Genomic DNA, 21,213 nt, shown 5'->3' with positions numbered 1-21,213 from the left:
AATCACGTTAAAAGCAGTAGGAGAAAAGCTGATGGAAAACTTACAATGGAGAGATGATGATGACATCGGAATCCACGGATCATATTGTTATTCCATCCCATTATGTGCCTCCATTTTTATTTACAAACACATTCTATTACCTGTAACAAATCCTTGCCATTTCTCAAAAACAAAGCAAAAGTGAAAGCTTTAATCGAGAGTCTAGATCTAACCACAGAAGACAGAAGAACAAGCTAAACACTGCACAGGAAACAGCTCCAGAACGGTGGGTGTTCTGTAAGACAACCTGGTCTCTTCACAGATGACTCGAAAGAAACCCAGAAAAGGAGGAACTGTTAGGAATTGGAGACAGAAACCTGACCATCAAATACAAACGTGAAAGAAACAGCAATCAAATGCGAAGTGGGGACCTTGTTTGGATTGATAGCCAGTGTAAAGCACATTTTTCAAATTTGGGGAGATTTTCAAATACGCTAGGATATGAAACATTTTTATCAGGCTTTTTTTCCCCCATGATAAAGGTGTTGAGGGCTTGTGAAGTGTGTTCATTATTTGACGGACCTCCAGGATCAGGGTTCCCAGGGGAAGCAATTGCTTGGGCTTTGCTTTAACCACCTGCATGAAATATTTGGGGAAGGAAGAATAGATTTAACAAGATAGGCAAAGTGTTGATATTTGTTCACTCTTGGTGATAGGCACATGAGGGTAGTCTTAGAACACTCTATTTTGTGCAAGTTTTAGCATTTCTATAGTGGAAAGTTAAAAAGACCAGGTAGTTACAGATCTTCCATGTATCTATGAGGGAGAGCCTTACTCAGAATATATACAAACATACTTCAGAAAGCTTGTGGAAAATGGAATTCAAAGATAAGTTCAGTACAAAAATTTGAAATCCATGCCTATTTTTTTCTTGGTATTAATTTTCCATGAACTTCTGAGGACCCCTTGTATGGTGTTGTCTTACCATTCGATATAACTTTAATGAGTTTGGCTCAAGTACTGGTTTTATAGAAGAAAACAGACAGATGCTAAGGGCAGAATCTGTATAGAAATCAAAATATTTAACTGGGAACATATGGTACCACTAAAAATGCTGAACTGTCGACGAGAGCTATAAAAGCATGGCACCAGGGGGTCAGTTAGTAATATCAGATGGGTCCACTGTGCCGGAGGGCGTCCCCTAGAACGTGCATCCTCAGAGCAGGCCAGCCAGTTTCCCTGGTGACTCCCCGGGGAGGGCTGCAGTGCCAGTCAGCCAGCACTGTCTCCTGAGGACAGATCCCCCATGGTCTACACATCCCCTTGTGCATTGTGGGTTTTTTTTTTTTTTAAATTGTTTTCTTTATCATGAATTATGTTTTCGTTTTCGTTTGCCCATCTTTAACCATGTTCATTTCTCCCTGTGTGTGTGTCCGTGTCCCGCTTGCTGTCTTTGGCTCCGTTGTTCCCAGGTCACAGTGCAGCCAGGGCGTAGCCGGTGCCTTGGCCGATGAGCATGTGCTGATAGCCTCCTATGTGGCCCGTCTGCGGCACTGTGCACGGTCAGTGGTAGAGCTGCAGCAGCAGGCGGGCAGCCAGGGGTGACCAGAAGTGGGGGGGAGCTGCGTGGCCGCGTTCCGGGCTGAAACAGCCCTGCGTGGGGGGGTTTTCTTGAGCAGCGACCAGCTGTGTTTGCAGTCGAAGTCGTGCTGCAGCATTAGCTTCTGCAGGAGAAGACTTGCCACGCCCGCGTGTTTATCTAAGCATAGTCAGGAGATTCTCCCTGAACGTGAGGTTGGCCTCCTTCAGATTTCGCTGAGTGTCTGGACCTCTGAGATCTGCAATGCCCCAGAAGTCACATTCACAGAGGTATTCCATGCATCTTCTCCCCATTCACTTTCACTTAAACAGTGAAGTCTTTCGATTGCCGTTCAAAGTTCAGGGCTGACCAACGCCCAGACACCTTGCTTTCTCTAATCCAGAGTCTTTATATTATAATGGTCCCGCCTGCCCATCCCCCTGAAAACTGGTCGTGAATCACTACTAATACAAACATGACTGATGCTTCAGTGGGCTGGGATGGAAAAAAATGCTTGAAAAATGCAAACTACAGCGAAGTTCATCCTTTTTTAAAAAAACAGCTCATAAATAGTGAGGTGCACACGCCCTGCCCTTGGCCTCAGGCCCGCTCCCGGCCCCATTCCTCAAGGAGGATGACAAGTCAGCTTGACGTGAGCGAAGGCCGCCCCTCCCTTCTTCGTAACAGCAACGTGGAGCCCTGAGACCCTTGCTCTGAGAGAGGAGAGCCTCAGTGCAGAAACCGTCCCTGCAGGAGGGGCTGCAGCCCCACGGTCTGACCTGAGGTTTGCCCGTTGCCCGCCATGGCTCCCTGGGAAGGTCGCCGACCTCGTGCTGTTCCCCGTGGTAAACGGGTGTAAATTATAATGACTAGGAAGATAGACCTCTGAGAAGAACTGCTTCTAACGTTACACTTCATACCACTTCTCATAGTTTTTCCAGTATCACTAAAAGCATCAGTATCCTGGGACACTCACTTGTCTCTGGAGCCTTGGAGAGGCCGTAGGTCCCCCGGTACAGTGTCTCCTCGTCCCGCAGATGAGTCCTGCGCTCTGCCCAGCCTCCTGGTCTCGAGGAACAGACCCCGGGCAGGGCACGGGACTTATTGTCGGTGAGGGCGGCTGTCCAGGGGGTGAGGAGCCTCCGCAGTGGAAGGAACGGTGGAGGGCTTGGCTAGCACTGCTGCCTGGTGTTTCAGCCAGCGCCGGGGCTCTGGTGGGTTTAGCCAGCGTCCCCAGGTCTCAGCCAGCGCCGGGGCTCTGGTGGGTTTAGCCAGCGTCCCCAGGTCTCAGCCAGCGCCGGGGCTCTGGTGGGTTTAGCCAGTGTCCCCAGGTCTCCTGGCTGAGGACCTAGGCTCTTGAGCAAGCATTGGTGGCCACAGGCCCTGAGAGAACACAGTGAGTGGGTGAGTACCACGTCTCCTCCTGCTTTATAGTCTAGGAACTGAGCCTCCTACTTCCTCGAAGAAGTCAGAAATTTCCTGGCTAATTCTGAAAATGAAAGTCAACTCAAATAGAGAGTCAAGAATCTTTCTAACTGCCCTCAAGTAATTTTCATTGACCTTAAAACCTCTCACCAACACAAGTTTCTAATTCCTGGCTAGAAAGCAGAGCCAATCAGCGCAGCCGAGTCATCCACATTGTGTGTGTAGGACAGATAAGATCAGCCTTCCTAAGCATGTGACCTGTGATGGAGACAAAAAAGTTTTTAAAAATGTTCTAATGTTTGAGAAGCAGACAGGAGGAGAAAGGCAGACAGATATACAGAGAGATTTTGTCTGCTGGTTCCTCCCCAAATGCCCACAGCGGCTGGGACTGGGCTGGGCTGGGCTGGGCTGAAGCCAGGAACCAGGAGCTCAGTCAGGGTCTCCCACGTGGGTGGCAGGCACCTAATCACTCGAGCTCCACCACTGCCTCCCAGGGTCTGCATTAGCAGGAAGTTGGACTCAGGAGCTAGAACTAGGTACCAAAACCAGGCACTCTGAGAGGGGACACAGGAGACAACCTGCTAGGCCAGATGCCTGCTCCTTCTACCAGTTTTAAAGAGAATCATACGGCCACAATTCCTCCTAATCTGGAACTACCCTGTTATGTGTAGCTAGCAGTTGACAAAATACTGAAGTAAGCAAGTCAGCTACTTCCTAAACGATCCAGATCTCCCGATTGGCACCGCGTATACACAGAGCTAGCCTAGAACCGCAGACCCCGACCTTTACCCAGAACCTAACATCCCTTCTGGGTGAGTCTTTAAATAAGGATGATGGACCAAGCCAACTCCGCATGGAATGCAGTTACAGCTGCAGGTGGGGAAAGTGCAGTAAGGGCTGCTTCCCTGTGGAATCCTCCAGGTCTGTGTCAGGTCTGACCTGGCCAGGGTTCCCCGACTTCGGCTCACATTCTCTCAGCACTCTGTTTTCATGCTTTTGTTTTCCCTTGCTCTTTCTGAGTTTAACATCTGGTTCTAAAAAGTCATGAGTTTTTCCAAGTACTTGGTTAGAAGTCTCGGTGTCCCGTCTTGCCTTAGCAGTGTGGTCTCCTTTAGTGGGAGCCGCCGGGGTGTTGAGGAGGGCGCCTGGCCTCACCGGTTCTCCCAGCCCCCTGTTATCCTAGAAGATCATTATCAGGCCTCCGTTTCTTTTGTTAGCATTTCTTTCTCATTTTTTTTTTTAATTTAAACAAGATTTTCTTGCATCTGTTCCCCCTGAGAATAGAACAAGAATGGGAACAAAAAGTGAGAGACACACCTGTTGAATTTTTGTGTCTTTGGCAGCGTCCTGGACAGTCCTAGCCGATTGGATGAGGAGCACCGGCTGATAGCGCGCTATGCTGCCCGGCTGGCTGCAGAGGCAGGAAATACGGTGAGTGGACAAAGGAGCCACGAGCGAGCACAGACGTCAGCGTTACTCTGATACACAGTGCAGGGAATAGTGACGTGAAACTCGGGGAGAAGGTACCTAAAGGTCAGAAGGAGGAGGAGAGGGCTGGGGCAGAAATTGAAAGAGCTTTTAGTTTTATCTTCAGTGTTCGCTTTCTTTTTAAAAAAAAATGAATCAGTATGATTAAAAAAAAAAAGAGCCAAAATTTAGTTCTGTAAAAAAGATCAACAGAATTAATAAACCACTAACATACTGAACAAGAAAAGAGAAGAAAAAATACAAATTACCAATATCTGGAACGAAAGAAGGAACATCACCTTATATCCTGCCAGTGATAAGGAATGATATGGGTGATAAGGAATATTTTGCCAATAAGTTTGCCAGCCTACATGAAACAGACAGATTTCTTGAAAGAAACAGATTAACAAAGCTGACACAAGAAAAATTAGAAAACCAAATAGTTCTATGTCTCTTAAAGAAATTGCATTAATAATTAATTTCCCACAAAGAAAACTTCAAGCCAGACAGCTTAACTGTTAGATATTATCATGCTTTAGGAAGTAGTAATATCAGCCCAGTGTTCACTCTTTCAGAAAATAAAACAATGAATACTTTCCAAGTCATTTGATCAGGACATTATAACCTGATATCAAGACAATACAAGGCTACTACAGAAAAATATTGCTGGCTAAATTCTTTTGTAAACATAGATGCAAACACTTATAACAATACATGTAGCAAATTAATTCCAACAGTATGTAAAAGGATATTACTCCCTAATCATGAGAGATTTATCCCAAGAATGCAAATCCACATAAAAGTGGACCAATGTAATTCATCATGTTAACAGTTTAAAGGAAAAAACGATCATTTTAAAAGATTCAGAAAAAGCAATTGACAAAATAGAACACCCATGTAGGAAATAACTTTTCCATAGACCAGGAAGAGAGGGAAGTGTCTTCATGCTGTGAAAGAGCAAAACTCTACAGCTAATGTCACACTTCTAGGTTAGATTTGGGAGCATTTCCCTGTGATACTGGGAATAAAACAAAGAAGGCCACTTTTACCACCTCTATTCAGGATTGTACCAGAGGACTTAGCCAGTGCAATGTGATGACAGAAGATGATAAATATTGGAAAGGAAGATATAAAGTCTACTGGAAAATGAGATGATGAATATAGAAAGTCATAAGGAGGGGCCGGTGCCATGGCTCACTTGGTTAATCCTCCCATATGGGCGCCAGGTTATAGTCCCGGTTGCTCCTCTTCCAGTCCAGCTCTCTGCTGTGGCCCGGGAGGGCAGTGGAGGATGGCCCAAGTCCTTGGGCCCCTGCACCCACGTGGGAGACCAGGAAAAAGCACCTGACTGCTGGCTTCAGATCAGTGCAGCGCCGGCCGTGGCAGCCAGTTGGGGAGTGAACCAACGGAAGGAAGACCTTTCTCTCTGTCTCTCTCTCTCACTGTCTGTAACTCTACCTGTCAAATAAAAAAAAAAAGTCATAAGAAATCTACAAAAATAATACTAGAACAAGTAAGTAAATGTATAGAGGTATTGAAAGATATAAAGTACGTAAATATAAAAACTAATGGCATATCTAACTACTAGCAACAAAGGATTAGAAAATGAAATAAAGAAAATCTCTGTTTACCATAGCATTAAAAGTATCAAATAGTGAGGCAGGCATTATAGTGTAGTAGGGTGGGCTGCCACTTGGGACCTGGATGTCCTGTGTCAGAGTGTCTGGTCCCAGCTCTCACACTTCTAATCCAGCCCCCTTCCAATGCCTGGGGGACAGTAGATGGTGGCCCAAGTACTTGGGTCCCTGCCACTCATGTGGGAGCCTCAGATGGAGTTCCTGGCTTCTGGTTTTCCCTGGCCTAACCCCAGCTGTTGTAAGCATTTAGGGAGTCAACTGGTAGATAGAAGTTCTCTCCCTCTCTCTCTGTCACTCTGCCTTTCAAATAACTAAATAATGTATATGCACATATATGTGTTTATATATATATATTTAATATTTATGGATATATTTAATGAAAGATGTTCAAGATGGAATATGATAAAACATTGGTAAGATAAAGAAAACCTAAATAAATGGAGAGATATGCCAAATTTGTGGATTGAAAAAGATTAATTACTAAAATCCCAACAGGCATTTTTGTAGAAATTAACAAACTGATTCTAAAATGCATTTGTAAAGCCAGAGGACCTAGTGTAAATGTAACAGTCTTAAAAAGAACAAAGTGGGTAGACTGAGCCCTGCTTGATGCTGACCATAATAATCAAGAAAATGAGGCACTGATAAAAAGATGGACAAATCAGTGAAGGGAACAGAACAGAGAAGCCTGAGACAGATGTGGAAGGTTAAGGGGCTCTCAGCAAGGGCGTACAAGCTGAAGAAAATCTTTTTTTTTTTTTTAAGATTTATTTATTTATTTGAGATTTAGAGTTACAGACAGTAAGAGGGAGAGACAGAGAGAAAGGTCTTCCTTCCACTGGTTCGCTCCCCAACTGGCTGCAATGGCTGGAGCTGCATCGATACGAAGCCAGGAGCCAGGTGCTTCTTCCCGGTCTCCCACGCGGGTGCAGGGCCCAAGCACTTGGGCCATCCTCCACTGCCCTCCCAAGCCACAGCAGAGAGCTGGACTGGAAGTGGAGCAGCCGGGACTAGAACTGGCATCCATATGGGATGCTGGTGCCACAGGCAGAGGATTAACCTACTGCACTATGGCACCGCCCCAGGAAAATCTTTTTAACAAAGACAGCTGGGATAGCTGGGTGTCTATATGGGGGGAGAGGGAGAAAAAGAATGCCAACCCCACCTCACACCATACATAGAAATCAGTTTGAAAAGTATCATAATCTAAAGCATAAAAGCCAAAATTATAAAGCTACTAATGGAGAGCATTGGAAAATTTACAGGAACTTGGAGATTTTACAGGAATCACAAACCATTGTAAAAATGGGGATGTTGGGCTTTATCAAATATAAATTATTTTGCTCATCAGAGGATACTATTAAGAAAACAATAGACAAACCACAACCTGAAGAAAAATATTTGCAACACATTTCTCACAAAGGACTGAATATATAAAGATTCCTTGCACCTGAATATAGAAAAGATAACCCCTCCCAAATTTTTAAATGGGCAATAGACTGGAATAGACAATACTTAGGATATGCAAATGACCAATAAGTACATGAAAAAGTACTTAATGTCCTTAATCATCAGGAAAATGCCGGTGAAAACCATAATGAGATACTGCTATATACCCACTGGAATGGCTAAAATGAAAAATGATTGACAACACCAAGTGTTGGAGAGGATGTGGAGTAACCAGAAACCTCATCCATCACTGGTAGGCATGCAAAAAAATGGTATGACTACTTTGGAAAATTATTTGGCAGTTTCTTAATGATAAAAAATTTTCCCATGACCCAGCAGTTCTACTCCTAGATAATTATCCAAAAGGGAAAATAAATATCCACAAATAGCTCTGTATGAGAATCTTCATAGCAGTTCTGATCATGTTAGCTGGCAACAGCCTAGATATTTATCAACACAAGGGTAGGTAAACAAAATGTGAACATGTGATGTATTCAAGCAATGGAATATTACTCAACACAAAAAAGAACTGCACACTGATAACACACAGCAACATAGATGAATGTCAGAAACATTATAAAAAGCCACACACAAAAAAGTACATGCTATTTTTATATGAAATTCTAAGTAGGCAGACTGCTTATGGTCCTAGAATTGGATCCACAGTTGTTCCTAGGAATGGGGATGTTGAGGGAGATGAGGAAACGTTCGGGATGGATGGAAATGTTCTGCGTTTGTAAGAGTGTGGGTTGCATGAGTGCACTTGTGCCAGAACTCACTGAGGACATGCTCACGACCTGGACGTTTTATCTCAAGTAAAAGAAGAAGGAACCAAGAGTGGTGACTGTGAAAGTTTGGTTGGAACAGGAAGTGGCTCTTCAAAGATTTTCAGTATGTTTCCTACAACTTTGAAAGGTTCGCAATAAAATGTTTCCTCTTTTCCTTCCCCCTTTTCAATCCTTCACTGTCCTTGAGGAGTTATATACCTATTAATTCAATTCCTCTTCCCCTCCACCAGTCCACACAACATCATTTTTATTTGGCAAATATTTATTTTGTTTCTGTGCTGTGCCATATTGGATACCAGGGTGGACAGATGTCCTGACCTCTCGGAACTACCAGACTCATGGCAGAGACAAACACAAAGCAAACAATTCCACTGCCACACATAACTGCAAGTGATTGTATGCAGTGGTGGAAACCACAGGGAACTGAGACGCGTACAGCAGTTCCTGATCACGGGATGCCCTCCGTGAAAGCTTTCACTTGGGCTGGGATTTGAAAACAAGTGGGAAAGAATCCAACCTCCTGGAAGCTGGAAAGAATCTAAAAAACCAGAGCAGCCCAAGAGCTGCTGTTGCTTCCCCTGCTGCTACCGCCCCTGCCCCAGGCTTGGATTTTAACTGTCATTAGGTTCTGTGGACCAAACCTTGGCCATGTGCAGAGTGGGGAGCTGGAAATGAGGCTCTCGTGAGACAATTCCACTTTCCATGGGCTTTTTGAAATACTCTCCTATTAGGTTTGGTGAAGGGATGTCATAAACCAACTCTATGCCAGCAGAGATAAGACCAGAATGCCGGGTGTCTCCTCCCTTCTGTTGGAGTGGAGGAAGTCTTCTCTGGGAATTTAGCCTGGTGGCTAAGAAGCCTGGTGTCATCTCATTTTGGAGTTCAGCACCCACATCCGGCTCCTGGCTCCAGCTTTCCCACTGATGCAGACCTTGGGAGGCAGTGGTGATGGCTCAGGTAATGAGGTTCTTGCCACACCCATGTGGAAGATCTGGATTAAGGTCCTGGTTGCCAGCTTCAGCCTGGAGTTCTGGCCATTTTGGAGAGTGAACCAGCAGATGGGAGCACTTTCTCTCTCTCTCTCTCTCATCTCTGTCTTCCCCTCTCAGAAACATCTTAGGTCTGTCTGTCCTTGGCAGTGTTTACATTACTTCATAGTTTAAGAACCACAAAGGTGGTTTTTAACTGTTCAACTAAACATGAACTCAACTCAACATGATTGGGGATTAGATCCCCAATCTCTTTAGATATTGGTATTATTAGCTGTAAAGTAACAATGTTTAGCATTCCTAAAGACCTAAAAGAAAAAATTTAGAAGTTGATGGTAGAAAATGCTATCTCAAAAGACCTGAGTCAAAAACAAACCAAATAGAATTAGATTTAAAAAAATAGTTATTGAAATTGAAGCCTCGGTGAGTCAGATTGGACACAGCTGGGTAGAAAATTAGTGAACCAGAAAATACATGTAAGACAATTTCCCAAACCCAATGCAGAAGAATGGAAAAAGTTGAAACAAGGTTTTCAATATGGAGTATAGAGAAAATAATACTTGTCTAATTAGAATTCCAAAAAAGAAAACAGAATCAGTGTGAGAAAGATTTGCAGAATTAGTGGCTAAGATATTTCCAGAATTTACTCAAGATACGAGTTTTCAGATTGGAACATCACATTGACTCCCAAAAAGGATAAATAAAAACAACTCTATACCTGATAAGACCCCTACAAGGCACCCAGAAAAGTCAAAATATTACATTCAAATGACTGATGATTAGATTTCTCCACAGCAGCAATAGAACAATTTCTTTTTTTTTTTTTTTTTTTTTTTTTTTTTGACAGGCAGAGTGGATAGTGAGAGAGAGACAGAGAGAAAGGTCTTCCTTTGCCGTTGGTTCACCCTCCAATGGTCGCTGCGGCTGGCGCATCTCGCTGATCCGAAGCCAGGAGCCAGGTGCTTCTCCTGGTCTCCCATGCGGGTGCAGGGCCCAAGCACTTGGGCCATCCTCCACTGCCTTCCCAGGCCATAGCAGAGAGCTGGCCTGGAAGAGGGGCAACCGGGATAGAATCCGGCGCCCCAACCGGGACTAGAACCTGGTGTGCCGGCGCCGCAAGGATTAGCCTGTTAAGCCACGGCGCCAGCCCATAAAATTTTTTAAAGATTTATTTATTAACAGGCAGATTTATAGAGAGGGAGAGACAGAAAGAGATCTTCCATCTGCTGGTTCACTTACCAAATGGCAACTGCGGTGGGACTGGGCCAGAACAAAGCCAGGAGCTTCATCCGGGTCTTCCAGGTGGGTGGCAGGGGCCCAAGAACTTGGGCCATCTTTTTCCTGCTTTTCTAGGTGCATCAGCAGGAATCTGGGTCAGAAGTGGAGCAACTGGGACTTGAACTAGTGCTTAAATGGGATGCCCACAGTGTAGGCAGTGGCTTAACCCACTGCACCACAACACTAGCCCCTGTGATAAAATTTAAGAATTTTCCTTATGAAGAAAAGACAGTTGAATGATGTACTGAAAAGAACTAACTAAACTGCCAGGAGCAAAAGGAGAATTGCAGAGCTTTTTTTTTTTTTTTTTTTTTTTTTTTTTTTTTTTTTTAAGATTTATTTATTTATTTGAAAGTCTGAGTTACATAGAGAGTGAAGGAAAGGCAGAGAGAGAGAGGTCTTCCATCTGCTGGTTCACTCCCCAGATGGCCGCAGTGGCGGGAGCTGTGCCAATCCGAAGCTGGGAGCCAGGAGCTTCTTATGGGTCTCCCACGTGGGTGCAGGGGCCCAAGGTCTTGGGCCATCTTCTACTGCTTTCCCAGAGAGCTGAATCAGAAGTGGAGGAGCAGGGACTTGAACCAGTGCCCATATGCCGGCACTTCAGGCAGTGGCTTTACCAGCTACACCACAGTGCCAGCCCCCATATATATTTATATATATTTAAACTCCTGGGCCATCTTCTGTTGTTTTCCCGGGTGCTTTAGCAGGGAGCTGGGTTGGAAGTGGAGCGGCCTACTTGGACCAGCGCTCTGATGCGGGCTGCCAGCATCGCTGGTGGCTGCTTAACCCACTGCGCCACAGCGCCAGCCCTGAAAAAGTGCTTTTTAATCCATTGAACCTTGCGTGCTGTCAGTCCCAGCTGTTCAGGTTGTGTCAGACATGATGCTCAGTAAATGACTGTACTGGGGTGGGCCACACTGCGGTTCAGTGGTTAACGTACATCTCATGTCCTTGCGTAGTCTCACTGGCTGCAGTGAGCGCTCGGCAGCCATCCGTCCTGAGGAGGGGGTGGCTGTGCCTTCTCCCAGCACGAGATAAGTGTGTTTGCTCCCGGAGGCTGATGCCCCTTGTCTGGTCCCTGTGAAGGTGGCCGTGGTCGGGCTGGTTTTGAGGGTGAACACTGATATGATCCCTTTCATCCCAAGCTCCTTTTTCAGAGAGCAGTTATCTTGTAAACAGCGGCCCCTTAGGAAGGGTTCTTGGTCAGATTTCTGTTCAACAGAACACTGATACAAGTGCTTTGCATAAGGCCAGTGTAGTGCTCAGAAGAATGTATTTATCACCTGCCAGGTAGGCTATGCATTGATTTTTTTTTTTTTTTTCAAAGACCTGCTGCCACCCAGGGAGCCCTGGCCTGCAGCGCTGCAGCCTGAGCCGAGAGACTCTGCCCTGGGTGGCAGTCCTGGTCCAGGCGACCTTTGAGGGACAGCCTTGAAGAAAGGCATGCTAGGTTGCTCATTCACGCTAGCGAGCTCATTCGTTTGCCTGGAGCCTCCACTTCCCTTTGACAAAAACAAAGACACTACAGTGTGTAGTGGATCAGAGCAGTAACAGCAAATTCTTAAATGTGGACACAACAGAATGCTTTGTTTACCACTAAGGAGTTTGTTTTCCTTTATGAAAAAAAAAAAAAACTGTTTATGGACAACTCGGAAGGAAGCTGAAGGGAAGGGGAAGCCGTCACCCAGGGCCCCGCTCTCTGATGCTCGCCTTCCCGAGGGACTCGCTCTCAGGGAGCTGTGTGCCAGCCCTCAGCTGCGTCTACCCCACCCCCCGCCACAAATCGTCATCATCAAACCTGGCTACGCAGCAGAGTCATGTTCAACGGGCTTGAAAAATAGACGGATCCCCGGCTTTGCCCCAGACCAGATGAGTTGGAATCTCAGTTGAGGGAGGGAGGAGGGAAGGAGGGATGGAGGGAGGGAGGAAGGAGCGATTGACAGCTGGCTTGGGCACCCCTGCCTTAAACAGTTAAGAATCCACAGTCTTCTGGTTAGCCCGAGTGAGCATGGGTGGTGGGCAGACTGCCCCAGGGATATAAGGAAGTCATGTTGGCATCAGGCAACTCTGCTTGGGGCTCGTCTTGACAATCATACAGATGGAAGCCCCTGGTCTCTTGTTAGGAGTTTGCTGACTCTGTCAGCTCTTCCTTGCCGCTTATTTTTTTTTTTTAAGGTTTTATTTATTTGAGAGGTAAAGTTACAGACGGTGAAAGGGAGAGGCAGAGAAAGTTCTTCCATCTGCTGCTTCACTCCCCAAATGGCCTCAACAGCCGGAGCTGGGACGATCCAAAGCCAGGAGCCAGGAGCTTCTTCCAGGCCTCCCATGCAGATGCAGGGGCCCAAGCACTTGGGCCATCTTCTGCTGTTTTCCCAGGCGATAGCAGAGAGCTGGATCAGAAGAGGAGCAGCGGAGACTAGAACCAGCACCCTCCGAAGGTGGAGGATTAACCCCCTTGCCACAGCGCCAGCCCCTCTCCTTGCTTTTATAACATTTGCCCAGTTTCACCACAGAGGTCTTCTGTCTTTTCCTGTGCTTTTGAGATGTCTTGTTAAGGATGACAGAGCCTGGTGAGACCACCTACACCAGCAGGAGTGCTAATGAACAGAAGAAATTAGGGGCACCTGTCGTCCTAGGGCTGATGGGATCACGGTTCCTTGTTCTCATGCAGTAGTAAATAGAGCCTGCTTTTACCTCTTAGAACGTGGTCCTCTGGTCCCTGACTTTTTCTGTCTCCGCTTGCTGTGGCCTTTACATAGCCATCCACTCAGTATAAAAGTTGCATTTGTTGTTGGGTACACAGTTATTATTTAACTTGCAAGTTATCTCTCACCTGTGTCCTGAATTCATCCAGCTTATATGTCTGTGGCATTTGAGAAGTCCTTTTCCTCTAGGAGTTACCCTGCCTAACTGCTCTAACCCAATAGAGTTGGAACTGATAGCTACCAGTGTGAGAGCCTCTGTCCTGACCCTGGGCTGGGGGGTTTAGAGAAAGCTTCTCTGGTCCTCTCAGCAGCTCCAGAGCACACATGTGATTCCCAGTGTGAATCTGCAGATGAGTCAGCTGATTCGGGAAGGGTGAGTTACATTGCCCAAGGTCCCTGGCCGGGCCTGAGATTCACGTGCCTGAACCACCTTTTGAGATCACTTTCCATATTTATAGTTAGATGTACACAATTAGAGTTTTTGACTTACTCATAACTGGTAGCTTTGGTATTTGGTGTTCAGTTTTGCTTAGACGTGTCAGGGGTGTTTCACAATGCCCCAGTTTTGTCTGTTTTGACAGAGAATTCTCATTGCTTAGAGCAGTGCTTCCAGATGTGGCTGCACAGGGAAATCACCGGAGAGTTTTACAGACTATTGATATTGACGTCTGAGCCCACTTCTAGAGGTTGATTGGATCGGTCTTGGGTAATGCACCCTGGGCACTAGGATTTTTAAAACCTCTCCAGCAGGTTGTAATGTATGGTCAGGGCTGCTCACCGTCGACTGAGAGCAGTGCTTCTGAGCTGGGGATGAGGTGCAGTCATCCAGCATGTTAGCTGTGACCCACTGGTCTGGGTAGGGGCACAGGCTATGGCTTTATCCTGTTAGTCCATCGAGGTCGGGTGCCCCGGTAAAGCACATTTATTTTCACTCTTTCGGGATGTGTTTTGCCCTGTATTTGCTCACCTTGGACTAAAAGCTGCAGAAAATGGCCTGAGTTCGTGTGCCCCTGCCACCCACATGTCTGGCCCAGATGGAGTTCCAGGCTGCTGGCTTCGGCCTGGCCCAGCCCCAGCCAGCAGCCATTTGGGGAGCGAACCAGTAGATGAAAGAACTCTTTCTCTCCTCTCTGTCACTCTACCTTTCAAATAAATAAAATAAATCTTTAAAAAAATTCAAGATGTCTACGAAAGTATGTAGGTGTGATTGGATGTTGCAGTTTTCAAGGATCTGCATAAAAACACATCAACAAAGAGAAACTATAGTTGAAGCAAGTGTGGCAGAATCTTAGTAACTGTAGACTCTAGCTGTGAGTATTTGAAAATACATTATTTTCTCTTGCTTTGCCTATATTTAGATGTTCATGATACATTTTTAAGTAAATTAAACTAGGGAACCTTAGAGATGATACATGCATTGATGAACATTTGCATCCCGGTGTACATGTTGATGGAGGACTAAGCCCTTTCTCTGAGCGTGGCCTCTTCTGGAGCTCCACTCGCCCCCCAACATAAAGCACTCTCAGCTGATGTAAGTCCAGCCTCCATTCCAGCACTTTTGGTGGAATAGGAACTTAAAAACACCTGCAGTGCAAGAGGACTAAATTCCTCTTCATAACTGTTCCAACTTCAACCAGTTCGGGGGCAGTTTATTCTAAAAGCTCATCTCTGTTGTTTCCAACTCATTCAATTTGACTTTTGTAGAAATAGCAACTCTTATTTTCATCCTCATATTTCATCATCTTGGGTGAGATTTAATTAAATTACATAATGGCAAATGCAACTAGGCTTAATCTTGTTAAGCACGCGACTGAACTGATGGGAACAGAAGTCTGTGGGGCCTACCAGAGTGTAGGCTGCTAACCATGAACCAAGGCCAGCAGTCACAGTAGTCTCCAGCAGGAACAGAGATTGCTCAACACACCTGCTGTGTTTGCTGAGTAGAGATCAGCTAGGAGGCCTTCACCTGTAGTTCTCCTGGACCTCATCTGCTCCAGATGTTACAGTCCCTGAATGGCTCAGACAGCCTGGTAGGAGCCCGAATGAGCGAGCTTGTACAAGGGGAATACACATGGTGCCTTGACGGCACTAACTCCAGGACCATGTGCCTGTAGGAGTTAGCTCTACAGCGTTTGGTTGTCTTCAGTTGCTTTTAGTTCTGGCTCTGCTACTTGCTGTATTTGTACATAGGAGGAATACAGTAAGTTTATTAAGTAAAGTTTCATTTTGAGTTATAATAACCAACATTTGTAGAGCGTTGCACTGCTCCTTCTATTATATCATTAAATCTCCACATCACCCGCAGTAAATATTTTCATTTTGCAGACAAGAAAATGAAGGTATAGGGAGATAAAATGACTCATGTTTGCCAGTAAGTAGCAAAACTAGGATTCCTAACTAATACCCTCCTTCCATTCCCATCCCACTGCAGTACATTCCCTGCTTCGTAGTCACAACGGTGTTGTTCGCTTTTAATAAACTGTATTTTAGAAGACACAAAACTACAGGAAAATGTTGGAGGTAGTATAGAGTCGCCTGTGTTCCATATCCAGTTTCCCCTGTTACTAACATATTCCTATGGCTTGCCTGTTGAAATTAATGAGTCAATACTGATACATTAATTGGGAGACCAGGAGGAAGCACCTGGCTCCTGGCTTCGGATCGGCGCAGCGCCGGCTGTAGCAGCCTTTTGGGGGGTGAACCAGCGGAAGGAAGACCTTTCTGTCTCTCTCTCTCTCTCACTAACTCTGCCTGTTAAAAAAAAAAAAAAAAAAAAAAAAAAGGTGCATTATTTTAACTCAAGTCTGCATTTTCCTCACCTCTCCTGGCTTTCCCTCGTGTCCATTTCCGTGTTCCGAGTTTCTGTCCAGGACACCACGTCACATTTAGTTCCGTGCCGCCTGGGGCCCCTCCTGGCTGAGAGTGTCTGGCTTTCCTTGTGTCACAGTCTTGGCAGTTCTGAGGAGCAGCGGTCAGGGAGCTGTGGATGGCCCCTGCGTCGTGGTTGTCTGCACTGAGGGCGTGGGAGCAGGCAGAGGTGAAGGGCCACTGTCCTCACGCTGCATCAGGGGCACATACTGGTCACTGTTTTGTTTTGTTTTGTTTTGTTTAAATACTTATTTTGAAAGCCTTAGATCTTATTCACTGGTTCACTCCCCAGATGGCCACAACAGCCAGTGTGAGCCAAGCTGAAACCAGGATGGGTGGCAGGAGCCCAAGCACTTGGGCCAACTTCTGCTGCTTTCCTAGGAGCATTAGCATGGAACTAGATCGGAAGTGGAGCAGCTGGGTCTCGAACTGGTGCCCGTATGGGATGCTGGCATCACAAGCCATGGCTTTACCTGCTACGCCACAGTGCCAGCTCCTCAGCTGATCAGTACTGACGTTGACCTCGGTTGAGGCAGTGGTTTTTGGGTGTCTCCCTCTATCCACACTTTCCTCTTTGGAGCTCAAGAAATATTTGGTGCATGAAGTGTGCAGGTCACACTTAAAGAATGCGGTTTTAGCCTCCACATCCGTAAGGGTGGGGTATTTACATATATTATTTGGAACTCTTCCCCATTTATGATCCTGTAAATGTAGAACAATGAGATTCCACATTCCCCTGTTGAAAGCCCTGTGATGGCTTCATACCGTGTTCCCATAAAATGGAAACCCCTCTCTGTGGCTAAAAGGCACCGCACTTCCTGTCCTGGTCATCGCCTCTTGCTTGGCACAGCCCATTTCCCCTGTTGGTGCCGGCCTGAACCTGGGCCGCCCACAGCTACGGGCCTTTGCACTGCCCTTGTTCCGGCCGCAGGTGCACTTCCCTTCTTAGCTAGCTTTCTTTGATTTGCCTCCTCACTCCACTGAGTCCTCGAGAGCCCTTCCATAAGTACCTCATTTGAAGAATCTATCTCCCTTCACACGGCTTCATGGCCCTGTATTTCTAAGTCACACTGATCTCTACTTTCTTGGTTTCTGGTTTCTCTCCTGGTGTCACGTGATCTCCAAGAAGGCAGGGACTCTGTCGGTCAACAGCACATCTCCCATTGCTACAGTAGCATCTGGCACATAGTAGGAGCTCAGGGAATATTTGTTGAGTGAATGAATGCACGAACTATTTAATTGTTGAGATAAGCCATATTCAGGTCTCTTCTGGCCAAACTATCCTTTGTTTCTGTGAACTAATAATTCCCTGTCTCTTCCTTTCAGTTGTCTGCAGGTGTTTTAGGAAGGGAGACCTGGTCTGCTTTTTTTTTTTTTTTTTTTTTTTTTCCTTAAAGGAGCACTGTGGTATTGAAGAGAGGACATAAAATCCTACGTTTCTCTTGTTTAATGCATACTTGACTGTGTTTAAAATTGGCTTGAGTGAAACAAGCCATCATGAGACACTCCCTGCTGTGACGTGCAGGTGCAGGAGCACAGCCCAGGTGCCAATCACTGCAGGTAGAACGGCTGCCTTGAAACTGGAATCCTCCAGCCCCACTTCATACCTGAGCGAGGGTGCTTCTGGGAGCCTAGGGAGCACTGTCAGGACTCTGATCCGCTTACGCATCTCTTGCTAATCTCCTTGATTCCTGTATTAACCTCCTCCATGGAAAATGCCTGTTTGCAGGCACCCCAAAGTGGAAAGGCTCTGTGGGGCTTTGATTTGCTAGCGTATGAAGCAGATTCCTCAGACCTCGTTTTTTCGTTTTTTGTTTTGTTTTGTTTTGTTTTTGTTTTTTTTTACAGACAGAGTGGACAGTGAGAGAGACAGAGAGAAAGGTCTTCCTTTGCCATTGGTTCACCCTCCAATGGCCGCCGCGGCCGGCGCATCACGCTGATCCGAAGCCAGGAGCCAGTTGCTTCTCCTGGTCTCCCATGGGGTATGGGGTACAGGGCCCAAGCACTTGGGCCATCCTCCACTGCCTTCCCGGGCCATAGCAGAGAGCTGGCCTGGAAGAGGGGCAACCGGGATAGAATCTGGCGCCCCAACCGGGACTAGAACCCAGTGTGCCGGCACCGCTAGGCGGAGGATTAGCCTGTTGAACCACGGCGCCGGGCCAGACCTCGTTTTTTCATCATGCTGCTCTCTGGTTCCCCAGTAACTTTCAGCTCCAGTGTCCCAGGATCACAAGCCTGTTATTCATCACTAGCTTCCACTGCAAGCAAGCTTTTCTCTGAGGCTCAACTCGGGCTCCCACAGGACTCTGAATGCCATCTAGAAGATTTGCTCAGCTGGCTGCTGGTGCACGCCTCACTTGAGAAAGAGAAATCATCCCGCTTTTCCAGTAAAAAAGAGGGCAGTGAACACACATCCCATCTCGGGGTGCCTGCTGGGCTTGGATCTCAGCTCCACTCCAAATTCCAGATTCCTGCTGTTGCCACCCTGGGAGGCAGCAGTGGCAGCTCAAATACTTGTGTTCCTGCCACCCACATGGGAGGCCTGGCCTGAGTTCCGGCTTTAGCCTGGCCCAGCCCTGGCCACTGTGGGCATTGAGGAGTTAACCAGTGGATGGGAGCTTTCTCTGCCTGCCTCTCAAAGTATTGAAGAAAATATTTGGTAGCTTGGTAAAAAGCTTCCAGCTAGATTTCCTATGCTGTTTTGGCCCTGTGTATTTAGAAAATGCCCCACGGGAAGAACTGCTTGTTGAATCTTCCAGCTTTACACAGGAACCGCGCTCTCTGCTTCATGGTAGATCATGTTTCAGGCAGAACTGAAAATGTGCAGAATGAAGTGTGGTCCTCGCCGAGCCCTTGCTGAGAGCTCTCTTCTGGGTAGCGGGAGGAAACGTCACCCAGCCAGTCCTTCCTTCCTGCATGCCGTGTTAACCAATTCCCGGATCAGAGCAAGCAGATATGCAAAGCACAGCCACATGATTTCTCCCGAGGAGATGCACAGACAGCCATGAGCACGTGGACGTTTGCTCACTGTGTCAGTCATTAGGGAAATATAAATAGAATCCACAGCGAGCTATCACTTCACACCCACAAGGACGATTATGGTCGAGAGACGGACAGCACAAGTGTTGGCGAGGATGTGGGAAATCTGCAGCCATCATGTGCTGTCATGGGAAGGTAAAGTAACGCAGCCACTTTGGAAAACTGTTTGGCAGTTTCTCAAAAAGCAATTAGCATATGACCCAGCAAGTCCACTCCTACATATATACCCAAGGAAAAAAAAAACCAAACATATCTGTCTACCTAAGTGTTCATAGCATTATTTAACATAGCAACCCAAATATCTATTAACTATTGAAAGGATAAGTAAAACGTGGAATATATCTAAATAGTGGAATAGTATTCAGCCATAAAAAGGAATTAAGTATTGATACACGCTACAATGTGAATCAACCTTGAAAACATTCTGCTAAGTGAAAGAAGCAAGACATAAAAGGTCACATAATGGGGGCCAGCATTGTGGTGCAGTGGGTTAAGCTGCTGCCTGTGACCCTGGCATCCCATGCAGGCACCAGTTCCTGTCCTGGCTGCTCCATTTCCAATCCAGCTTCCTGCTAATGCAAAAGGAAAAGCAGTGGAAGATGGCCCAAGGGCTTGAGCCTCTGCATCCAAGTGGAAGACCTGGATGAAGCTTTTGGCTTTGGCCTGGCCCAGCCCTGGCTATTGTGGCCATCTGGTGGGTGAACAAGCAGATGGAAGACCTCTGTCTCCTTATCACTCTGTAACTCTGCTTTTCAAATAAATCTTTAAAAAAAAAAAAAAAAAAAAAAAAAAAGGTCACATAGTGTCTCATTCCATTTAAGTAAAATGCCCAGAATATGCAAATCCAGAAAGTATGGTGTGAGGGGGAAAGGGAGAGGAATTGGGGAGTGACTGCTGCTAATGGTCATTGTGGGTGGGGGAAATATCCTGGAATTTGTGGCGATAGTCTCACAACCTCATAAATACACTACAGACCACTGAAGCGTACGTGTTAGAAGAGTGAGTTTAATGGTATGTAGGTGATGTCTCCGTTTTTACAAAAACTCACATGTTTGACCATCACCCCCACCAGGATGGTGAAAACGAGGATGGTAATCAGTGTTGGTGAGGTGGCAGCACACATGGGACGCTGGGTTTGTGCAGCCCCTCTGCAACGTTCAGGTTCAGCGGTTTCTCAGGGGTCAGGGACAGAGTCACCGCAGACGTCAGTGATCGCACCCCTGGGAATTGGCACAGAGGCCTTGCAAATGAGAGTTCACAGCCTCCTGGCTTGTCCCAGCCCAGAGCCGGACACAGCAGTGGAAAGGAAGGGGCTGCCGGCTCAGCCTCTGAAACCAAAGACTGCCTGTTGTGTGATTGTGTTACGTGAAGTTTCTAGAAAAGGCAGAGCTAGACAGAACACAGTCGGAGGTCAGGGTGGGGGCAGGAGACGGCCGAGGGGGTCCCTGTGGGGTGGGGAGCGTGGAAATCGCTGATGCCGAGGGGGTCCCTGTGGGGTGGGGGGCGTGGAAATCGCTGCGGCGACAAGACCGCACTCTTAAACACGTGGGGATTTCACGGTGTGTACACTCCTTAAGAATGGGTCGTCGTGGGGATATTTGGGGACCAACCACAGCTTTCTCCCCACTTCAGACTCGACCTCCCACGGACCTGAGCTTCAACTTTGATGCCAACAAACAACAAAGACAGCTCATCGCAGAACTGGAAAACAAGAACAGGTAAGCGCTGGGGCCAGGCCTAGCCGCAGGCCCAGGACTGCCGGCGACACCGGGCTCCCCTTTCCGGCCCCAAAGCCCCGCTCCCCAGCCCCTCAGTTGGGTTCTTTTCCCCCGGGCCGCCTCCTGGCTCCCGATCCTTCTGCCCGACTTCCCGCCGGCATTTTGGTCTGGGTGCTCGGCTCGGCCTGTCCTGGCCCATGGCGCTCCACGTGACCGCCCAGTGCCTCCTCAGAAAGTTTTGTTTTGTTTTTTTACAAAGCCATTTAAGGGCACGGGGAGCAGACACAGCAGA

The 21,213-nt window shown here is 46.8% G+C and overlaps 1 protein-coding gene across 24 annotated transcripts in view; it reads left to right on the top strand.

The window, feature by feature from the left end:
- Positions 1-21,213, top strand: part of DTNB (dystrobrevin beta) — a 247,487-nt gene that overhangs the window by 183,339 nt on the left and 42,935 nt on the right. For 15 of the 24 annotated variants that reach the window (XR_009867785.1, XR_009867784.1, XR_009867783.1 and 12 more), the window contains 3 exons: positions 1,452-1,541; positions 4,327-4,414; positions 20,836-20,921. Coding sequence is in view for 16 of the 24 variants with exons in the window: in XM_062209091.1 (XP_062065075.1) it covers positions 1,452-1,541; positions 4,327-4,414; positions 20,836-20,921 (264 nt within the window). In the remaining 8 variants the exon portion in view is untranslated. The remainder of the gene's footprint in view (positions 1-1,451; positions 1,542-4,326; positions 4,415-20,835; positions 20,922-21,213) is intronic. The other 9 variants (XR_009867789.1, XR_009867788.1, XR_009867790.1 and 6 more) reach the window with 1 other exon arrangement.

The sequence above is a fragment of the Lepus europaeus genome, chromosome 13 (genome assembly GCF_033115175.1).
Source record: "Lepus europaeus isolate LE1 chromosome 13, mLepTim1.pri, whole genome shotgun sequence".
Classification (NCBI taxonomy): Eukaryota; Metazoa; Chordata; class Mammalia; order Lagomorpha; family Leporidae; genus Lepus; species Lepus europaeus.
Note: the sequence above shows the minus strand (reverse complement) of the source record. Positions and strands in the feature narration are given on the sequence as shown.